Source organism: Hippocampus guttulatus, chromosome 5 (genome assembly GCF_054856545.1).
Source record: "Hippocampus guttulatus isolate MCC_2025c chromosome 5, RoL_Hgut_1.0, whole genome shotgun sequence".
Classification (NCBI taxonomy): Eukaryota; Metazoa; Chordata; class Actinopteri; order Syngnathiformes; family Syngnathidae; genus Hippocampus; species Hippocampus guttulatus.
The window spans coordinates 7,090,462-7,113,095 of record NC_141265.1 but is presented as its reverse complement, the minus strand read 5'-3'; the positions used below and the strand labels follow the sequence as shown (position 1 = coordinate 7,113,095).

Below are 22,634 nucleotides of genomic sequence, written 5' to 3'. Positions count from 1 at the left end.
ACCAACAGGTGTGCAGCTGCCGGGTGAGCCCTACAGTGCCACCTGTTGGTCCCTGAACCAAATCATGACAAAAAACAGCAGATGGTATCAATGGGCCATCTGCTGCTTGTTACGACGTTGTTAATACCTTGGTCTCTACCTCTCCGCTACACCCTCATTAGCCAAAATGTCGTTATCCAAACTGAGAAAAGTAGATAAGGAGTGTAGAATTTTCAAAGAAAAATGGACCACGTCCTATTTATTTACAGAGATGCACGGAAAACCTTCGTGCTTGGTGTGTTAGCAACAAGTTTCGGTATTGAAGGAATATAATATTCGACGCCACTACGAAACTCATCACAGCGAAAAATATGACGGCTTGCAAGGACAACTGAGAAGAGATAAGATTAACGAATTGCTGGCGGGTCTGAGGAAACAGCAGTCAACTTTCATCCAGAGCCGAGAAGTCAGTGAAGCAGCGGTAAAAGCCAGCTACCTAATTGCTAGCGAAATAGCATTAGCATCGAAGCCGTATTCCGACGGTGACTTTGTTAAACGATGCATGATGAAGGCGGCTGAACTTGTATGTCCCGAGAAGCGACAAGCTTTTGCCAATATTAGCCTGACAAGGAATACTATAGCAGAGAGGATTTCGGAACTATCGGCAGATTTAGACAGTCAATTGAAACGGAGAGTCAAGTCATTTATTGCATTTTCCGTGGCAATTGACGAGAGCACTGACATCACAGACGTGGCCCAACTGGCCATATTTATTCGAGGAGTTGATGAGACATTGACTGTTACTGAAGAGTTTCTTGAGTTGGTGCCAATGATGGACACCACAACAGCCGAGGACATTTTCGGCTCCGTCGTTGCTGCATTGGACAGAGTTGGAGTGGACTGGTCCCGCGCTGTCAGCCTGGCTACAGACGGCGCGCCATCCATGGTCGGAAAGAAAGCAGGTGTCGCGACAAAGTTCAAAGACAAAGTACAAGCCCTTAATGGAGGAGATAGTTTCTGGACATTTCACTGTATTTTGCACCAGGAGGCATTGTTTGCAAGTCGCTGAAAATGGACCACGTCATGGAGGTGGTTGTTTGCACTGTAAATCTCATCCGGTCCAGAGGTCTGAACCATCGTCAGTTTGACAAACTTCTCAGCGACAGCAACATTACCCACAGCCTGCCATACCACACTGAAGTGAGATGGTTAAGCCGAGGCGCTGTGCTGAGGCATTTCTTTGATCTACGAGAGGAAATCGGACAGTTCATGGAGAAAAAAGGAAAACCGGTGTTGGAATTACAATCTCAGGAATGGCTACGGGACCTTGCATTCTTGGTTGATATTACTGAACACTTGAACAATCTGAACAAAATGTTGCAAGGCCGCAAAAAAGTTGTCACAGTTTTCTGACAACATACCGGTACATGCATTTAAGTTGAAGCTGACTTTGTGGGAGATGCAACTGGCAAATGGCAACCCTGCTCATTTCCCCTGTCTGAGAGATGTGTGTGTGACCAGACCTGATGCGGACATGAAATGGTACAAAGACAAAATTGCAGGACTACTGCGGGAGTTTGAGAAACGTTTTCAGGTATTTGGTGAACTTGAGAGAATTTTCAGTTTTTCGCTCACCTTTCACAGTTAAAGCTTCTGATCTGCCGGTCGAAATTCAGCTAGAGATAATTGATTTGCAGTGTGATGCAGATTTGAAGAGCAAATTTGCCTCTGTAGGTCTGGACAGATTTTATCAGTATCTACTACCAGGGTACCCCAAATTAACAGCCCTGGCTGCTAAAATTTTGTGCATGTTTGGGACAACCTACCTTTGTGAACAAATTTTCTCAGTGATGAATATCAATAAAACAAAAATGCGTTCAAGGCTCACAAACAAGCACTTAAATGACATTCTGAAAGTGAGAGCTAGTCAGGACATGACACCTGGTGTTGATGCACTTGTACAGGCCAAAAGATGCCAAGTTTCAGGAACAAATACAAGTCCAGACTAGACTAACACCTTTAAAATGCTGCCTTAGATACTGTTTGATTTGAAAGAATACAGCTCTGTGAAGATGAATCCTTACTGTGGTGATTTAAAAAATGTGCACTTTAATGTTAGTCAGCAGCCTCAAAACAAAAGTTGTGTGATGGAATTCTACTGTTCATACAACTCTATAAATTTTCAGTATGTATTGTATGACGTTTACAGATTTACAGGACAGGCGAACACTTTCTTCATTACACATTTAAAATCACTCTCCTTAGTTTGTGTCACGTTGCGTGGTGGACCCCAAAAAGCAGGCAGGAGGGAGGAGCAGGGTGTATTTGAAGAATTGTATTTAAAACAAAGAAAACTAAATCCAAAACAAACAAAGTGCTAACAACCAAAACTAATCCAAAGTAGCAAAACAAAACCATGACAAAAAACTAACAGGAACAGAACCATGACAGAAACAAACATGACAGTTGCAAGCAAACAGCAACACACATGACAGTAGCAAGAAGCAAACAATGACCCGACACTGAATGTTCGAGCTGGGAGTCCTTTTAAACAACTAATTACCAAATGACCAACAGGTGTGCAGCTGCCGGGGGAGCCCTACAGTGCCACCTGTTGGTCCCTAAACCGAATCATGACAGTTTGTAAGGTGTACGCAGGGATTACATTTAGATTTTATATGCGTATGTGTAAGTGGTTTAAAAATTCCTTTCTTTAAAAGTCTCATTTAATCTTAAAGTGCATTACTATATTTTTCAGTACCAATTAAAGTTTTGTGCCTTTGTACAATCAGTGGGATCAGTTGCAATGCATATTTGTGAATGATAAAAGTAAATTGCACATTTGTCTAAGGAAATATGAGGTGTTTCATGAAATGTTTTGTAAAAGGATAGTTCATTAAATTTCAATATTTTCCTAATGTTCTTGTGCTTCTTTACACCAAAACAAAGGAAAGACATGATATTTTGGTTATTTATAGCAGAGTATGGTATAATTTTAATGGTCCGGCCCACTTGACATCTCCCTAGGCCGTATGTGGCCCACGATGCGAAATGAGTTTGACACCCCTGATTTAGAGTGTTCCATTAGCTTACCATGCACAGTTTTGGAATGTGGGAGGAAACCGGAGTATCCGGAGAAAACCCACGCAGGCACGGGGAGGCTTGAGCCGGAATCGAACCCTGCACCTCTGCACTGTGAGGTTGATGTGCTAACCAGTTAATCACTGTACCACCCTGGCAGAGATCCAATTTCAATCAAAATAACAATCATTATTTTGGAAGGGGGGGGGGGGGTCATGGGCACATACCCCTTTGCCTCTAGATGCCCAAAGTGCCCCTTCAATTGTTTTTTTCAGTTTCTGAGTAAGGTTGTTGTTTCTGAGTTAATGATTGTGCTATCTTAGAACAACATTCCCGAGTTTACATTGACAAGTGTCCCTTCGCCGCACATGACCAATTTTCAGTTGATGATCAAAGTTTGTTCTGCACAGTATCCAAAAAATGAACTCTTTGTTATTGAATGTCTGACAGAACGCAGATGACAGGTACCGGTAATCAATCTTTGTGTTCTAAGTACGGGTGTAACCAAAAAAACAAAAAACAAAAACCCAATTCTTGATTTGAAGAGCCCCCCCCCCCCCCCCCAAATCACTACATTTAGACACGTATTGAATTGTCTTTTATGACAGATGTACAGCAGATATAAATTGGTTTGGCGTTGCTGATGATTTCTTCTTACTTTGAATTTAATTAACATGGACAGTATAGCTTTGGATACCATTTACGTGTTGTTGCATATTACAGTTTTTTTCTCAGTTGCTTTGATACATTTCTCATATCAGAATTTACTTTCTCAAAACAACTTATTTTTTATATTTTACAATTTTCACATCATTGTGTCACTTATGCACTCATAAAACAGTTTCTCATTTCTTTGAACAAGTTACAAATGTTTTGCTACATCCACGTAAATCATTTTGTACAATCCTGTTTATTCTTACATTATCAATTGTTTATGTCGCGTTGATCAAAATGTATTATAGAATGCTGTAAAAAATGTGATATTTGGGTTTTCCGAATACATGCAATAACGTTTACAGAGAACGGCTTTTGACGAATGGCTTTTAATTCAGTATATGTACATCAGTTTGAAAACAGGAGAAATAAGGACAGTGACTGGAGACGGAAAAGCTAAAAAGCCTCTCCTTCCAACTGCTTTTATTTTTAGGAAAGTACCTGTTGTATGAGTTAAAAGTTTGTCAAAAGACAACAATGAGAGCGCTACAGTTACTTCAGCGAATTCTCAATAAGAGCCAAAACAAAATCAGCTAATTAAATTCTATTCACAAATTGATGTTGTAATGGCTAAATTCCGAATACATACACAAAGCAGGAAAATAAACGCGTTTCGATGATCACGTCGCTTTTACACATCCAATATGCCAGTGTATTCAACATACGCTCGACTGCTCAAAGCATTATATCTATTACTTCGCTCCCCATTGTCACGAAGTTAACAAGCTTTGATTGAAAGTTAGCAAAGGAAAGTATAATTTAAAACGTTTGTGTTTCCAGAACAAAACCGCTAACCGCAAGGCAATGTAATCTTTTATTTTGAAATTAGGATTGACCGCAACTCCCTAACTTGACAACGCTGTCATCATTACCAAACGCATACGTTTACATTTCACTTGGCCTGTAACGACCGTATCCCATTCATATACCCGTTTCACTCTTTGTATGTGACCGGATGAATCTTTTGACGGGGAGGAGTCGTGGATATAACAGTTGAGTAACGCACAATAATTCGTTCTCATCAACTCAGCACTGGGCGGCGATCCCACCAGCGGTCAACCGATCATGGGTGACGAGAAAACGAGCGCTTTGTTAACCTCGATTGGACAAGTAACCGGCGGAAAGAAGGATGTGGCGAGACCCACATGGAGCGGGCGGATGGAGTTCATTCTGGCCACGGTGGGCTATGCGGTCGGGCTTGGCAATGTCTGGAGATTCCCCTACCTGTGCTACAGTAGCGGTGGAGGTACATAATGCCTGATGATATAATTTCTCCATACCGTAGAGTACATCGACAATCTTTTGCACACTGATGGGAGGAATTGTCAATATTCATACATTTTGCTGTAAAACACACTTTAAAGTTCTGCTAATGCTCTATGAACCACCGAATGCTTTAGTTTTTGAATAATTGAAGCTATGTGTGGCCGCTTGAGTTTGTCTGGGGTGGTGCCCTAGTACAACATTTCATCTCCTCTTTTTCTTAAAATTGGCTGTTCATGTCACCAACCTTTCTCTTCACGGCAGGTTTTGGAAAAGACATAACTCAGTTTGGGCCACAGGATATCTTTCCAAATCTAACCACAGTGTCCTTGCGTCAACCAGGGCAAAACTTTCCAGTGTTTTCGCCAGTAAAAAGGCCTATCAGGGTTTATTAGAACTTACATTTTGATAAGCTAAAAGACAGGATATTATGTCATCGATTTTACTTCTGGCGTGGTCTACAGCAGGGGTCCCCAACCCCCGGGCCGCGGACCGGTACCCGTCCATCGGTCATTTGGTACCGGGCGGCACAGACAGAATGGAGGACTTGCATTACTTCCGTTTAATTTATTTCGGAATCTGAAAAATATTTTATTTTGAAAAGTTAGCAGATTCTCTGTAACATCAGTCTACGGTGTGTTACTCTTGACGCAAATCAAGGAGCGCTTCTCGGTCACGTGATCGGTTACCGCTAACTCGGACAGTTAACAAAAGCTCGACGCAGGAACAGATCGACTTTCACTCCCGGCATGTTCTTGCCTGTTTTAAAGTTTTATTATAAGATTTAAATTGTTCTCACAATATCTCATCATGAACTGCGAGTTTACGATTTCTCCATCTCTTCTCTGTACTGCTGCATTTTCTTTTTTGAGTTATTGATTGCATCATTTCTCCAAGGGCGTCCAGTCTTAAATTTTTATAGTTTCAGTTAAAAGTGGAGCCACGGTATCAAATGTTCATTTAAAATTGCTGTTAAAATGATAATCTATAAAATCACAACATGCAGGTAAAATGTCAGCAGGAGTGCTCTTGAAAATCTCGATAAAATTTGCAGCCACCTCAGAAATTAGGTTGTGTCACCTTTCTCACGGGGCCTCCTGATGATCAAAACTGGCGATGTGAAAATATCCACGCATAATCCATAACTTTCCACCTGGCATCAAATAGGGTTTACATACCCTAAGTGTTCAAAAGAAAAGGGCCCCATTGCAGCAAAAAAACGTGGTGACCATACTAACATCAAACTTTGATGTCAAGTAGGGGATTGTGATATATAATCATGCAGGCCCCAAATGGCCCCTGGCTGTGAGTATGATACCCCTGCATGAAAGAAATGCTTATGGTACATAAACACAGAAAGGGTCTGAGGTCGGCATACTTTTCAATTAGTAAAGCCCAGAATTCAACGCAAACACGGTGACGCAGCATTTAGCTGTTATGTATCACGCAAATGGGCGAAGCAAAAGTAAAATCAGCTCCAAGTTTGATTGCTTTTGGATCCACAGAAACGTTGCTTCCCCCATACCGATGATTGAGGCGCTTAAAGGCATTTTCAAAGTCAATTTTCCCAAATCTTTTTCTTGCACTATACATTCTTTCAATAATTTTAGAAAGCTACTTTTTATTCCTTTATTCTGTTTTACAATGTTTTCATTTCTCTCGTTTGTAAATGCTTTTAAGAGCGTAAGTGGTATTATGTGTCATTAAGTCAACCGGCATTAAGTTCAATATCTTCACACTATACATAGAACTCATTCCTGACTGAAGCATCATCCATAAAGACTATCTCTTCTTTCCATTTGCTCCAGGAGCTTTTTTGGTGCCCTACCTCCTGATGGTATTCTTGTGTGGCATCCCGCTGCTTCTTATGGAGTTTGCGATTGGCCAGTTCACTAATCTAGGGCCAGTGCACGCCCTAGCCAAAGTCTGTCCTCTGTTAAAAGGTGAGTTACTTATTTGATTTCAGTCCGAGAGTTGTTCCCCCCCCCCCCCCCCCCCTTCAGATTTCTTCTGACATGAACATTTTCCTCAGTGTTAAAATCCATCCAGATATTTATGACACTGCTCATTCTGTGATCCCAATCCATTGCTGTTACCAAACAATGAGAACCTTGTTGGGAGGTGACATTGGGATTGGGTTGCACTAATTAAGTATCATGTTCAGGAGCTGACCAATGCTAAAGACCTGCCACCCACTAATTTAATCTCAGCCCTTTGTTGAACTAATGTACTGTTCCCTTTGAATTTGGTCTACTCATTCATTCTGAGTCAGTGTGTTAGATCAGATTGTCTTCTGATCTGCAAAGTGCGTATGTCAACATTTGGCAAAGCATTCTCCTTGAGAAAACCCTGCATGTTTCAATAACTACATTTACATTAGACTTATTAAAAAAGGGAGCTATTTCATGACGCACATTTAAATGGGACACACTGTGAGAAAAATAGTTGCCAACCTTGGGTTCCTTTTGTGACTGTCGACACAAGTGGGGATGAGAACTTGCTTGGCTAGTTATAATTTTCACAGAGGTTATTGACCTCAATTTGATTTAATAAATAAAAATAATACACAGTATGGGCTCGAATGATTAATTGCGTGTGTGATGTGATTTGATAAAACACAATTTTATTATCGCAAAGACTGCGATCTGACTGGTCATTATATTGAGGGTGCAGTTCAGAACAGGCAGAGAAGGCAAAGTTGTAAAAGTGCCGCGCTAGCTTTCTCCGAGTTTTTCGTCTCACGAGACACTGAAGGCGAGTATCTAAAATTCTTCTTTTTTAATTTTATTTTTTATTTTTAATGTGCTTATCCATTATTGAAAATGAAAGATGTCACGGTACATCATAAACAGACATAACCTAAAGTTATCCTACACATTAGCATGTGCGAGGTTATTAGCTGGAGATCGTGAATGTTACTTTTTGACACGTTTTATTTATTTAACGGTCTATATATGATAAGTGCAGTGGTTAAGAAGTGCAGTCCACCTTTACATATCGTGTTTCATAACATGAAGTGACATGTAGGAAGACATCTGTGTGACATAATTATCATAGTTACCAAACCTGCATGTGAAAGTATTTAGTAAGTTTATAGATGAATTGTTTGTTGAAAAATACATTCGAAAGGGACATTGAAAAAAAATCGGGAATGAAATCGCAATTTTTCGGAGGAAAAAAAAATCACAATTTGATTATTTCCAAAATCGTTCAGCCCTAATACAGTATGAGGTCATCATTTGCCAGATGGATAACAGTATTGTGCAATGAAGCATTTACCACATTTATGATGTTGTGAAACAGTGTTGCCAACTTCAATCATGCAGTAGCCTAGCCATCAATCATCTGTCAAAAGTCTTTTCAATGATTCATGAATTATGCTGTCTTCATTGTTCTAACTGGATTTTCTCCATAGTTTCTCTTTAAAGACAGAGATTATCTACCCGATCAAAACATGGGCCCTTCACTTGTTTTAGCACTCCTTTCTCCCACGTTTATGCTCTGTGATAAACAGAGGCCAGAAATCAGGTAGTTTTTTTCTGTACACTCTTTTGAATGATTTTCACATGCAACTCTGTGCAATTTGCCATGTTGTTGACCCCCAATCAGTGATTTCAATGGAAATTGTTGAATCAGGACCCACGCTCGAGTCGAATGAATGGCAGCATGTCAGTGTTTCCACCTTTGCCACTTGGGGGACGTGTCTCCTGCCGGGCTAATAAAATGACGGAAAAAGAGAAGTGAAGCAGTAACTGCTCCAAGGGGTTCTTTTTTGACAGTGATATGGTTTGATGCACTGGTGGGGGAGTCCAGTCTGTAAACTGCATACTGGTTTTGTGGTAGGCAATCTAACGGGACAAAGAAAAAAGGCGTCAGACAAGTTGATTGTATACGACAATATTAATTCCGTAATTTCTGCACTGCTGCATTTGCAGTGTCTCATGAGTTTATCCCCACAGGGCAGAATAATTGTGGCTTTGTTCTATAGGTGTATAGCTAGGATATTAGCTGTTTAAGTAAGTCATTATCCAAAACTTGCCAAACTGAAAAACCGTTTGATAGCGACACACTAGATTAAAAAAATCGACACACCCCAACTTGCCAAGTTTTTAAAAAAAATATAAACAGTGTGGGCAAGATACATTTTTTAGACCTTTTCCATAATTTAATGTGACCTATAACCAAAACAATAATACATTTAATCATTTTATAATGACATACATTATGAGGAATTCAGTCACAACAAATGGTCTTAAATTGTTGACAGTTGGGGCGGGGGGGGGCGGGGGGAAGCACATTAGCTCATCAGAGATTACATAGAAAACCGTTCTTGTTGTTGGATTTGGAATTTTTTATGCAGGCATAGATAACCACTCATGGCATAACCGTTCTTTTTCATAGTCTGCAAAATAAATGAAGATTCCTATTATGCTTCAAAAAAAACGTTGCTTTTCTTCAGGCCCTTGGAGAGAGGCGTTCTTGTCATGTGACTGCCTGGCTCGGTTTGATTGTTAAACCGGAGGTCAAGTATTACTGGCGGTTATTTTATTTGGTGAAACCGAGTCGTGCGACATCACCCGAGGTGCAAGTCTCACTGTCGCGCTCGGACAAATAGATGGCGCAAGCAGTAATAGATGGATACAAAGAAAAAGTAGCGAGTGGAATATAGCTCCATGTAATGGGATAAATTAACACATCTCAGCAGAAATATTCAGTGAGGAGTAGGAGTTCCCCAAAGAGTTACCCAAGTAAAGGTTCCGCAGTAAGATAAGTGTGTCTTTGTAAGATAAGGCTGTCTTGCCACTCCAGCCTCGGCTCAGACAAACAGCCACTACTTTCTTGCAATGTTACCTTTGGCCGCTTTGCAGTCTTCCTGCCCAGTTTGCTTTGAGTCGTTTCAGCAATGTTAAGGGTATGTCAAGGTCTTTGTAATGTGGTGCCATATTTTCTCCACTTGATAGTGACTTTCTTCCTTTTTCTCTGTATATTTAATGCCTCGAATCTTTTTTTTTTGAACTCTTCTGTAGACTGAAACCTTTGAACGACGAGATCCAAGTGATGCTGTGGAACCTCAGTGCGGCGCATGGCTTGTGTTAGATCTGACTACAAAAAAGTCAAGAAAAGCATACTAGAACACCTGAACTTTATTTACCTCCTAGCCGAATGCCCGATTAAGAGAAGGATTGCACACTTGCAACCACATTCCCTTGAGATGGTTTAATTATTTTTTTTTACAGTTGACATACAAAGGTTACAGGTCACAGTCATGTTAGGAGACATTTTGAAATAATTTGACTCATGATAGGCATGGGATTTTAACAGGGGTGTGTCGATTTTATTTTTTTATGTCCAGCGCACATTACAGACTGAGACAAGTGGATGTTTGTCTTTCACTGAAAAGTTTTGTCAGGTGTTATGATACTGTCTCGCACAGTGATGTCTGACGACTAATCTTTCATCGCAGGTGTTGGCCTTGCCACTGTGGTTATATCCTACGTCTTCTGCACCTACTACAATGTGCTCATGAGCTGGGCTCTTTTCTATTTGTTTCACTCCTTTGGAGCAACACCTCCTTGGAAGACTTGCAACAACAGCTGGAATGTCTTTGAGAACTGTTCCAGTGGTTTCCCCGGCAATGCCACAGATATGCAGTCGGCGAGTCAACAGTTCTTTGAGTGAGCAGCCTTAATTGCATTTTCATTTCACTTTTGATGGTTTGATCCTTACCGACAGTGCTTTGCATTTTCCACATTTTGCCATGTCGCAGCCTTACTCCAAAATGGAATACATTCATTGTATTTTTCAAAATTCTACGCACAATATCCCAAAATAACACCACAAAAGATGTTTCTGGGATTTTTTTTTCAATCCTGCTAATACATTACAAATAACAAAAATAAAAATCTAAGAAATCACATGCATAAAATATTCACGGCCTTTGCTTAGTATAATCCCAAAATAACACCGCAAAAGATGTTTCTGGGATTTTTTTTCAATCTTGCAAATACATTACAAATAACAAAAAAAACTCCTAAGAAATCACATGTGCATAAAATATTCACAGCCATTGCTTAGTACTTTTTTGATGCACCTTTATCAGTAGTTCAAGCCCCAAGTAAGACTTTTAGAATCCAATACCATAAGCTTGGCGCACCTATAGTATCTTGTTTCTTGTTTTATGTTGACAGTAAAGTTGTATCCAATCCAATCCAATCTTTCAACAGTCTTGCTCATTCATCTTTAAGGGAGGCGGTTTGGATGGGGTGTGTTGGTGCACAGCTGTTGGCCCGTCTTTCCTTAGATGTCCCGTTGCATTCGAGTCTCTGCTCGGTTGGATCACTCGAGGACATTCACTGAGTTGTCCTCAAGCCAGTCCTTTTTTTACCCTGGCAGTGTACTTACATTCGCTGTCCTGCTGAAAGATGAACCTTTGCCCCAGCTTGAAGTCAAGTTCATGCGTCTGTGTCTTCATCCACAATATCACTGTACATTTTTGCATCCATCTTTCCCCCAGTCCTTTTATTTCCCACGATCTCCCAGTTTCTGCCCCTCAGTATCATCCTCACAGCATGAAGCTGCTTCCCACCAGGCCTTACTGGCTAGGTGATAAGCGGTGCAAGGTTTACTCCCAGCATGGTGGGAGCATCTCTCTTGTTGCGGCAAAGACGGTTCTCCTGATGGAAGGATCTCCTCTTTCCACAGAGGAATGCTGAAGCCGTGACATAGCGACAATGCGTTTCTTGACGGCGGCAAAATCCTGTCTCTGAGCTCTTCAGATAATTGCTGTTGATTTCGTGTTTAGTGTTTGCTTGAACACACACTGTTAATTGTGAAACTTCATAGACGGGCATGTGCCTTGGCAAATAATGTCAGCCAGCTGAATGTATCACGGTTGGACCACACAGTAATAAAGGTGCAGAAACATCTCAAGGATCAAAGGATGACCTGTGGAAACAGCTTCATGACCAAAGATATGATTGCTGATGCACGACATGACAAAATCAGGAAAATATAAAGCACTGTGAATTTTGCTTTCCACGTGTATGAAGTTACATACATTAGCCACAACAAGAATGAACAAGCCCCCATTCTACACTCCCTAAACCAAAAAAATGTACGCTATGTTATTTTAAAAAAATGCCCGTTGTTTGTAAACTGACACCTTTTGTCCTCTTTGGAGTGCAATAATCAGCCTTCTGTGATATGGTTTTACTGTATGGAGTCCCCTGTTGTTGTGGTACATGTTCATGAATTAATGAATCTTTTGTGTTTTTTTTTTAATTTTGGATTTTCAGTCGCAGGCTCCTGGAGAAAACCAGTGGCATCGAAGATGTTGGTGGCCTTCAGTGGGAACTCTTTGGCTGTCTCTTACTTGCCTGGGGCTTTGTGTATTTATGCATTTTTAAAGGAGTCAAATCATCTGGCAAGGTCAGAATAGACAAGATAGACTTGTTGTTTTGCATTGCTGGAATGTTTATCTTTATCTGATCTTTGCATCAAAGTTCAAAGACACTGTATTCTCAGAACCGGTGAAGACTAAAAAAATTAATAAATCTGAATTTCAAACATTTAAAACCTTTCTATAGATTTTTTTTTGATGTATGTCCTATTGATTCTCTCCTACAGGTTGTTTATTTCACTGCTACATTCCCATACTTCATCTTGTTCGCCCTGCTCATCAACAATATGCAGCTACCCGGCGCCAAGGAGGGTGTCCTGTACTTCGTGACTCCTGTCTGGAACAAACTTTTTGAAGTCAAGGTGAAATCATCTGTAAATAAATGTAACCGTATCGTTAATTTGGTTTCAAACGTTTCGATTTTTAATTATTATAAGTGACTTTCTGCCTCGAATTTGGCTGTGCGGGATGAGTATGCATGTGCAAATAATTGTCCAAGAGAAATAAAATGGTGACGATAATCTCTGGCTGTAAAACGAATGGTCAGTAGGGATACAAGTTCGCAGTAATGTTTGGGAATAATAACATAATTTGTGCAACAGAGTTTTGGGAGAAAAAAAAGGTTGTCACTGAAGAAGATTTGACACACACACACACACGCACGCACACACACACTGGTGAAACTTCTGAATTACGAGTAATAATTCCTCAATCCGTGTAACATACAAACAGTAATATTAATTAATAAGGACAATTTAAAACATGTCTTACCCAGTTTAATTAAGAGATGTGTACTCTTTTTGTTTATTCGTCTGCCTATTTTGCATTGCCTCGCTCGCAGGTTTGGGTTAATGCTGCAGCCCAAGTGTTCAATTCCCTGGGAGTTGCTTTTGGTTCCATGATTTCACTGGCAAGTTACAATAAGTTCAACAACAACATCATGAGGTACAGTAATATAAAAGGCCTGAGTCATGTTTTTCCTCAAATTGTATTCCTTTACTTTCTGTTACATCACCTTATTAGTGATATATTCTAAGCTTGTTATTGAGGTACCATGAGTCTAGGGTGGTAATTTAGGGCAAAAAATAAAATAAAAACTCCAGCAAGGCCAGTCCAAGGATGTTTGTCTTTTGATACTTTAGACACACTTTTGTTCAGACACAAACAATGGGATTGCAGTCTTCTTGTTGTTCTTCTTCTTCTCATTATTCTTATTATTTATTTGACACCTCTTCTCTTCCAGAGATGTTTTGATTGTATCATTCATCAACTCCTTCACAAGCATTCTGGCTGGCTTTGTGATCTTCTCAGCTATTGGCTACATGGCACACACTCATAATCTCCCCGTGGACAACATATCAACAGACGGTAGGCAACAAGGAAACAGTTCTGAAAGCCATCGGCGCATACAAGTCAGATTTTGTGTCTCGAAAACTTCTTTTCAATCTAGCCAGTAATCTTAAACTGCTCTTGAGGTAACCCTAACATTGAATGCTTCTGGTCCACTTGATGGCATAAATCATTAAATGTCTTGCATTTGTATTTCTAATACAAATAACCAATATTCTAACTGGGATTTTTAAATTTTAATTTAATCTTTTTTTAAGGTCCCGGTCTTGTGTTTGTTGTGTACCCTGAAGCCCTCTCCACTATGCCGGCCTTTCAGCTGTGGGCTCCTCTCTTTTTCTTTATGCTGCTCTGTCTTGGTCTGGACAGCCAGGTAAACATCCCCACTCTTACAATGATAGTTCATCTGCTCATTATGTTATTGGCCTGTTATTGCCCACTTTACAATTTCCACTTGATGTATTAGTATCATGGTAATAGCAGTACCATTTATCGTTTCAATGAGGGATGTTATACTTTTCAGCGGTCTTTTGATTTGTCATTCATTTCGAAGATTCATAAATGACTCTAAAATGTTTGCAAGTTGATTGCATAATATTGTTATCACAGGACAATCCCCACCCCACTCCCGAACAAAGTAAGATCATGTTTCCTTTCTTCTGCAGTTTGCCACACTTGAGGTGGCTTTGACGTTCATAAAAGACGAATTTAGAACACAAATTCTGCACTTTCTCAAGAGGGAAGAGCTAGTGGCCCTGCTTGTTTGTGTTGTCACCTTTCTTTTTGGACTTCCACATGTTACAAAGGTAATGCAGATGTGTTTGAACTATGCCATTTGTTCAATTTCTCATCTCTTCAGCTGCTACGCCACAAATGTATCACCAGTGATGATTTCTTTTCTTTTTTTTTTTTCCACAGGGTGGTATATACGTGTTTCAATTGATGGACCACTACACTGCTGTGGTGTCCCTCATGTTCTTGGCTTTCTTTGAGGTTATTGCAGTCTGCTGGTTGTTCGGTAAGATCCTCATTTGATGTGGTGCCGTGTCTGTTAAATTGTAAGGCTGTTGTGGGAGCCGCATTCACTGCCAAGCTGCCAGAACCAGTTGAGATGTATTGGTTTGTGTTTTATCTCATAAGAACTTGTCATATTCCATTAGGGGTCCGCCGCATCTCGTATATGATTGAGAAGATGCTCGGAAAGCCTGCGAACATCTACTTTCGCGTGTGCTGGTTCCTTATCTGTCCTTTGCTGGTGCTGGTGAGGCTCTCTTCGAACACGATTACATTCTTCTCTATCTATCTGTCTATCCGTCTGTCTGTCTGTCTAAAACTGCTCTGCAAGAAAAAGAAATATTTTGAGCCTTGATCGTGAATCACTTTTCAGCCACACATGAATGTGATGCTGTTGAAAAATGTTGGTGGCGATACCTTAAGTGCACCCAAGAAAATAAGTTGGGTGCATCAATCCAAAAAGTTAGTTGTGATCCCTGCATAAACATATACACACACATACGTACACATTCATGTACAAATAGGGTGGAAGGATAGGGACCAGGCTGGCCAGTGAATAGCGAAAATCCGTGTATAATTAATGCTATTTATAAATGCTCTGGAAAAAAAACTAGTTCCCCCAGTCATGGGTGTACTGGAGCCTATCCCAGCTGTCTTCGGGCAGTAGGCGGGGGACACCCTGAACAGGTTGCCAGCCAATCGCAGGGCACACAAGACGAACAACCATTTACAATCACAGGAAGGCCAGAGCATAGATTCAAACTCTGGACCTCTGTACAAAAAAAAAAAAAAAAAAAGCCAAAATATTGCGAATAGGTGACTCCAAGAATGCTGAACCGTGAGTAAGCGGTGGTCCACCGCATATAAAAACAAAACAAGCATGATCGCCTGCACCGTAACACCTAACTTGATGTTTTCTTTTTGTAGGGCATACTGGTCTCCAGCATCATCCAGTACACTCCTGTTCAGTATGGGACATATAAGTACCCGTTGTGGGCTGAAGTGGTGGGCTGGGGCGTCTCACTGGTCTCTCTGATCTGGATTCCCATTGGAGCCATTCATGAGATCTATAACAACAAAGGCTCTTTTCTCTCGGTGAGTAGAGGACGGATGTATGGGATCATGACTGTGCAAAATACTTTGTGCCTCTGACTGTTTTCTTTTCAGTGCAAGCACGCCTGCTAAACTCATTCTGTAACCCTTTCACTGATACTAAAGCTTTCTTTTCAGCAGCCCATACACATTTACATGTTCATGTGATGTTTTGTGTTCAGTTTTTTTATCCTCTATGAATCCTCATTCATCAGAATGGGATTTTATGATTTCCCATAGTATTCGTTTACTGTACTTGCTTACATCAGCTTTATTCATACATTGATGTCCCAAACAATGAGACCCACAAGGCCATATCCAGTTTAGTCTACTGGATGAAGAGCTGTTCTGTACACATAACATCATGTGCCAAGATAACAAGAATTTGAACGTTGGAACTTCACTAGGTCTGGATAGAATGTTGTCTTTGGATCAGAACAGTATTTCACGAGCGCAGTGGTTTTCTGTTATGCTTTGCTCCTCACAACAACAGACAGTCATCCATCCATCCATCCATTTTCCGAACCGCTTTATCCTCACTAGGGTTGCAGGGGGTGCTGGAGACTATCTCAGCTGTCTTCGGGCAGTAGGCGGGGGACACCCCAAGTTGGTTGCTAGCCAATCGCGGGGCACACAGAGACGAACAACCATGCACACCCTCACTCGCACCTTGGGACAATTTTTGAGTGATAAATCAGCCTGCCATGCATGTTTTTGGAATGTGGGAGGGAACCGGAGTACCCGGAGAAAACCTGTCTGGGGAGTGTGTACTGTGAGTGTTGAAGCTGCAGCCTCATTTTAAGTATTGGTTTTAAATCTTCCCCTTTCTTCATTTTAGAGACTGAAAACAGCTGTGACTACCACAGTAGAGCTGGCTGTTGATGATCCTCTACCTGAAAAACAAAAACTTGGCAGCTCGGCGGCAGAAACAGCAAGAGAACACATTGACACAGTACTTTGATATGGGAGGGGTATGGTCTTTTTTTTTTTTTTTTTTTTTTGTGTATAATGGAAAAGAATTAACTGAGAAAAAAAAATCTCAGTATACTGTGCATAAGTCATTCACTCCCAAAGACGTCTTTAAACGTCTTTTCAGACTAGGTCCAGAATTGGCTGGTACTGAATGAGTTAAAATAAATCAATTTAATTGCAGTTGGAAATAAACCATTTCAGTTTTTAATTTGACACACTTGAAATGTCTAACCAGACATATCAAAGTGTCAGAGCCCTTGTTTTTAAATCCAAAGTGTCTTACTGGGCCTGAGTAGAAAGTGAGTGCTTGTGAATGCAGATGTTTTTGCACTTGATTTTCATAACTTTGCATTTCTGGCAATCCATTCGCATACTTTGCCTGGCAGATCTGAACGGGAATTCACATCATTCATTCATCTTCCGAACCGCTTGATCCTCACTAGGGTCGCGGCGCAAAATCAAAATCATTAACTCATCAAAATCTGATTATACTCTCATTGTGTGCAATGGGCTGCACATATACGGTATAAGTCCTATACCTGAAAGCCAAACTGCAAGTCTCAGTTTAACATAAATTTGCCTTAAAATCTTTTTTAATTTTTTATTTTTTATTTTCTTGACGGGTTGGGAGGAGGGTGGCTGAATTACATGTGTTGCTATGTGTACAATCATAATCTAAAATGACACATGCACAGGCTTTTACAGCTAATATAATTTATTTGAACACATGAACTCAAAACTAAATGAATGTACATGCTGAAAAGCTTTAAACAGATTATAAAACTTCAAATGGCATAGCTTTGTTTCACAACAATCATGAATGTATTTAATGGATTTTTTAAAATTCTATGCCTTACTGTAATGTTAATGCATATTTTTAATTTCACTTCTCTATGACAAATCAGTCAAATTGTCATATATAAAGCATGTGTGAAAAAAAGTCAACATACTCCTGTTCAAATGCCTGTTTTTTTTCTAAAATGAAAATGATGAACCCAAGATAGATTATTGCAAAGCTTTTCCCTCTGTACAACTCAATTGACAAAAGGGGAAAAAAACTTTTAGAGAGGAGAAATAAAGATCTTAGATGTTGTGCTTGTGTGAGTGTGCACAGCCTGTGAACTAACCTAATTAACTAATAGCTGGGGGTGTTTCTGTCTTCAGGAACAATCAGTTACATTTAAACGCATGTTACATGGGAGTCAGCACTTATTCGTCACTCTTTAAAGCGCCCCGATTAATCCCAAATAACGTTCAGATGTTGTAGTACAGGGTTTTCCCAATATTTTAGTAGTAACAACTTAAACGCAAACCCTTTGTCCCCAGAGACCTTCCACAGCATTGGTATCAGTTCAGGAGGCCATGAAATACCATGAAACACAGTAAATGTTTATTATTGAGTGGAGAAAATATGGTGCAATGGAAACCAAGGACCGGAAAGGATGAAAACTGGACAGGGAGCCTGCAAAATTTCGACAACAAGTGAAGGAGCTCCACGAATTTCTGCCAGACGCTGGTTGTTTAGCATGTAGAACAAGAATCCTCTTATATCTTATTATTTATGTGTCTTGGCAATGATGTATGGTGACAAGACAGACATGTGTCCAAGAAAAACACAAACACATACTTGGAAGTCTTCCACATGTATGTGAAAAAACGTGTCATGGTGTGAGGAAACTTTTCATCCAGAAACTCTGCTCATCACCGCAAGAACATCACTGTGAGCACCAAACCTTCAGATATCTGCTGAAAAGCAAAAACATATCAGGAAAAGCATACAAGACAATCTGAACCTTATTCAGGGTTTATTAAAGCCACTTTTAATGGTGTCAGGTGTGTACTCCTGACTCACATTTTATCATGAGTTTGAATGTCATTGGTTAATGCTGAACAGCCACATCTCCAGTTATAAGAGGGTGTGCAACCACATTATCTCGGTTTTCACTTCAATTTTTTTTCCAATTAAGTTGTACAGTGTACGAGGTCACATTAGTGGATAGATTTAAGAAATGATTTATCTTTTTTTTTTTATGCATCAACAAAACCAGTATCTGTATGATGGTGTGTCGATTTCTATATACTGTGTGTGTGTAACAATATGTCCGAAAGAATATATACAGATACACAGTTGTGCTCATACGTTTGCATTTTTCCACAACAAATTAATTAAAATAAAATAAAATAGTCATATGTTTCACTGCACATAGAACGGTGAATGTGGTGACGAAAAAGGGAGGAAATGAAGTGGCTTGGGGATAGGTTCTGAATGACGCGACTTGGAAAAAGCAGGATTACGGGAGGAACCAGACCCTTTACGTGGTCGCCTACATTGGTCACGCATTGGAGGTCCGAGATAAATGGCCAACCAGGTGCCCATGAAAGTATCAGAAGTGAAGGGGTCTGGGGTGGACACTGAGGGATCATCAACAGAAAAACGTTACAAAAATTGACGAGGTCTTGAATGACGACTGGGGAAGGGACCACGAAAACCAAAGTCAGTGTCAAAATTGTCATCGGAATCAGAAAGGAGGTTAACAAAATTGGGGCCTTATTCACAATACGAAAAATCGGACTCTAAAAACAAAACATGGGGGTAGTAAAATAGAAGCTGGCACATGAAAAACTGGGGCAAGTAGAAGGCACAGGTGAAAGAGACGTGGAGGAAAAGACAGTTTACAGGAAGGGTGTGGGGGGGGGTGGTTGGCAGACTGAGGATGATAGCAGCCAGTCAGGGGCTTGTGACATCCTATGCGACCCATCGAGGAGGAGCGACATGAGGGGTTGGCGCTGAAAAGGCCTGTGAGACGATCACTCCCTGATTGGAGGTGGAGGAATGGGTAGTTGGTAGCAGTTAGTGACGTTTGTGGCTCGATGGATTGTGTTTGAGTATGCTGGGTTCATGACTGGTCAGCATGTACTGTCACGTGAGGAGCGGAATTTGGACCCAGAAGCAGATGTGATGCAGAAGTTGAAAAGTCTTTATCTACCAACATCCAAAGTCAAGGCACAGTGCTGGATGCAGAAGACAAGGAAGACCTATAGTCACATGCTAGGTAACTGGGCCCTGCCAATTCTGGATTTCGATTATTTTGATGTGCTTCGCTTGGATTTGTTTTGCAAAATTTGAAATATATTTATTCCCTTGTCGATTTGTAAATTTTGGGTCAATTTATAGATGGTGCATGAGTAACTTGTACGGGAAACAATTACTTGGCACCATGCCGTAGCACAAATAACGTGATGTGTATTCATTTTTTTTCTCTTACTGTCTTGCCTTCTTGCATTCTTTATGATCATATGCAACAAAAAATGCCTTTTACTACATATATGCCATTTCCACATTGACCTCAACATGCAAATTCACTTTTATGGCAACTCTTATATGAAATCATTTATTTTATATTGTTATCCATATCACTATTTTTGTCGTGCTGAAATTGGATGTGTGCTGTTATCAGCATGTATTGTATTGTATCTTGGTCAATAAACAGTTGAAGTTGCTCTCATGCCTTTTGTTTCCTTGACCGTCACTTGGTGGCAGTATAGCAGCAGATTTGAACTCTCCTGGGGGTTTTTTCGGGGGGGGGGGGGGGGGGGTTCTGCATGATTGAGCCTGCCTCTCTGCAAGTGTGTGTGTGTGTGTGTGTGTGCGCGCGCGCGCGCGCGCGCGCGAGTGTCTTTCGAGACACATATCTGATACTCTGTGTAGGGCAACCACACATGCCCACTCACACCCAATAGTATAACTCAATTTGGGTTTGAGGAAATCACCACTGGCACATGCTATTGAGAATCAATTGGTATGCATTGTAGGGGTGTGGGTGGATGATTTCACTACATTGGCTGTATTGTCAGAGTGGATGATCCAGCTGGGGCACGAAGGAGAGCAGAGTCAGGGCAAATGTGAATGCGATACTCATGAGGTTTGAAAATGAATTAGGTGAATTGTCATAGAGGAGTGCGGCGCTCATAGCAGAGCTGTGTGTTAATCAATAGTCCCTTCCCCCTTCCTGTTTGGCTCGTGGCAAACCGTATCATGGCCTCTAAATCAGAGCATGGAGCACTGTCGGATCAATAGTCACAGACAGTGAAGGCCAGAAGGCAGTAAATAAATGGTTATGCATGGCGGAGGGAAAGTGATTGTGAGTTTGAATGGGCAATTGACGGGCTTATATGATTGTATGGGTCACTGACTCTCGTGTTATGGTGTGAAAATGTTCAGCTTGTCTGTTTTTCCTGTGGGTGCCCTGTGTGATTTATCTCCTCTAAAGCAAATGTAATCACATTTAATTATCGCAGGCGTTCGTGTGTGCGTGTGTGCGCGAAGATTATTACAAGTGTCAAATCGCAGCTTTGGTGCTGCGAATAATACGAAGTGCTTTGAGTTTGACTCATGTTGACTCTCACGCGACGACTCCATCCTGACGACCCCACTGCAACACTTTGTCGAGCAGGGAACATAAAGCCTCTTGTAATGTCTCAGAGCGAGCAGGTATCCTCGTGAAGCAAAAATCCCCACGGATTTTCCAGATGTCAGGTGAGCCCCGATGATTGCGGTTCATTGCTGGCTCCCCTGCTACATCGTGGCCTTTTAAGCGCAACGCAGCACCACATTTTGCCCGTTCAAATATTCGTTGTTCTCATAGAACAGAGAGAATATATTCTCTGAATATTGTATACTAGGTTTATGAGCTGTAGCAGTTATTCAAAGGTTTAAAATGACAGTAAAACATCTATGCTAATTTCACTTTGTCTGTCAATGCCATTTCGCATTTACATGTTAGCATTAAGGTATCCGAATTATACGGTTTGTTTGAACATTTCTGCGTTTACAGGTACAGTGTGTAGAATTCACTGCTATGTCGTGGCGAACTAATAGAATGCAATGACCTGAGCTCGAAAAGTGCAAGCACGTGCACTACGGTGTCTTAGAGAGACCACACTTTGCAAGGCTATGGTGATAGACTTGTAAATGTCTTCAGCAGAGGTGCAAGCAATATATCATCTCAAAAGACTTTTCATATTGCCTCGCAGTAAGTGCATGGAATTTGTTACACTTGCTACTAGGCTCGCTAAATTTGTCTCCTCCGGGTATCTGTAGCAGAAAGATGGCGGCCAAACATGGCAGCCTCCTGTACGGGAGGTACGTCTAATTACGTAATAAGCCATTACTTCGTCTGCAGTGACATTACGTTGTCATAGAACATATTATTTGAATTAATTGTGGGTTTTTGAAAGGATGCACTTCGAAAAATTAACACATTTTTACACTCGACCCGTTTGATTGTCTTTTGTTTTGTGTGATGAAATGTATGATTTTGATGATATAACTGAAATAATATTTAATATACAATATAAGTTCGAAGATGCCTGATCATTTTAAAATCACTTTAAAAGGCAAAAACATCTGAACACCCTGCTCCCTCGATGACATGTAGCAGCGCATCTGGTGACACTGGACTACAACTTCTTTGAACGTCTGCTTACTTCATGTAACTTGTGGAAGATCTTGCGTTGTCACGTTCTTCTCGGAACCGCTCCGGTTGAGACTGGTCTGGCTGTCAACATCAGTGTTGCTGAGCTTCCATGAGATCCGCGGAGGTCTTAAGTGACATCACGTGTGACGATGGGTTAAAAGGCACAACTTTAGGGGTATTCAACTGTGAACGTTGCACTGTGGTGGTGAAATGACTCAAGCTGTAACGGTGTTGATTTTCCAAAATTACGGTGAGGGTAACTGGGAAAGAGACATGATTAGACCTTTATGAAAGAA

The 22,634-nt window shown here is 40.7% G+C and overlaps 1 protein-coding gene across 1 annotated transcript; it reads left to right on the top strand.

The window, feature by feature from the left end:
• The first annotated feature begins 4,652 nt into the window (after positions 1 to 4,652).
• Positions 4,653 to 20,367, top strand: LOC147204840 (sodium- and chloride-dependent GABA transporter ine). The gene is made up of 13 exons (XM_086111621.1): positions 4,653 to 5,020; positions 6,846 to 6,980; positions 10,502 to 10,712; positions 12,333 to 12,465; positions 12,664 to 12,798; positions 13,278 to 13,381; positions 13,680 to 13,804; positions 14,044 to 14,156; positions 14,449 to 14,589; positions 14,702 to 14,801; positions 14,944 to 15,044; positions 15,725 to 15,892; positions 16,728 to 20,367. Exons 1-13 carry the CDS (start codon positions 4,840 to 4,842, stop codon positions 16,848 to 16,850), a joined length of 1,770 nt encoding a protein of 589 aa, XP_085967747.1. The 5' UTR covers positions 4,653 to 4,839; the 3' UTR covers positions 16,851 to 20,367.
• Positions 20,368 to 22,634: the final 2,267 nt, after the last annotated feature.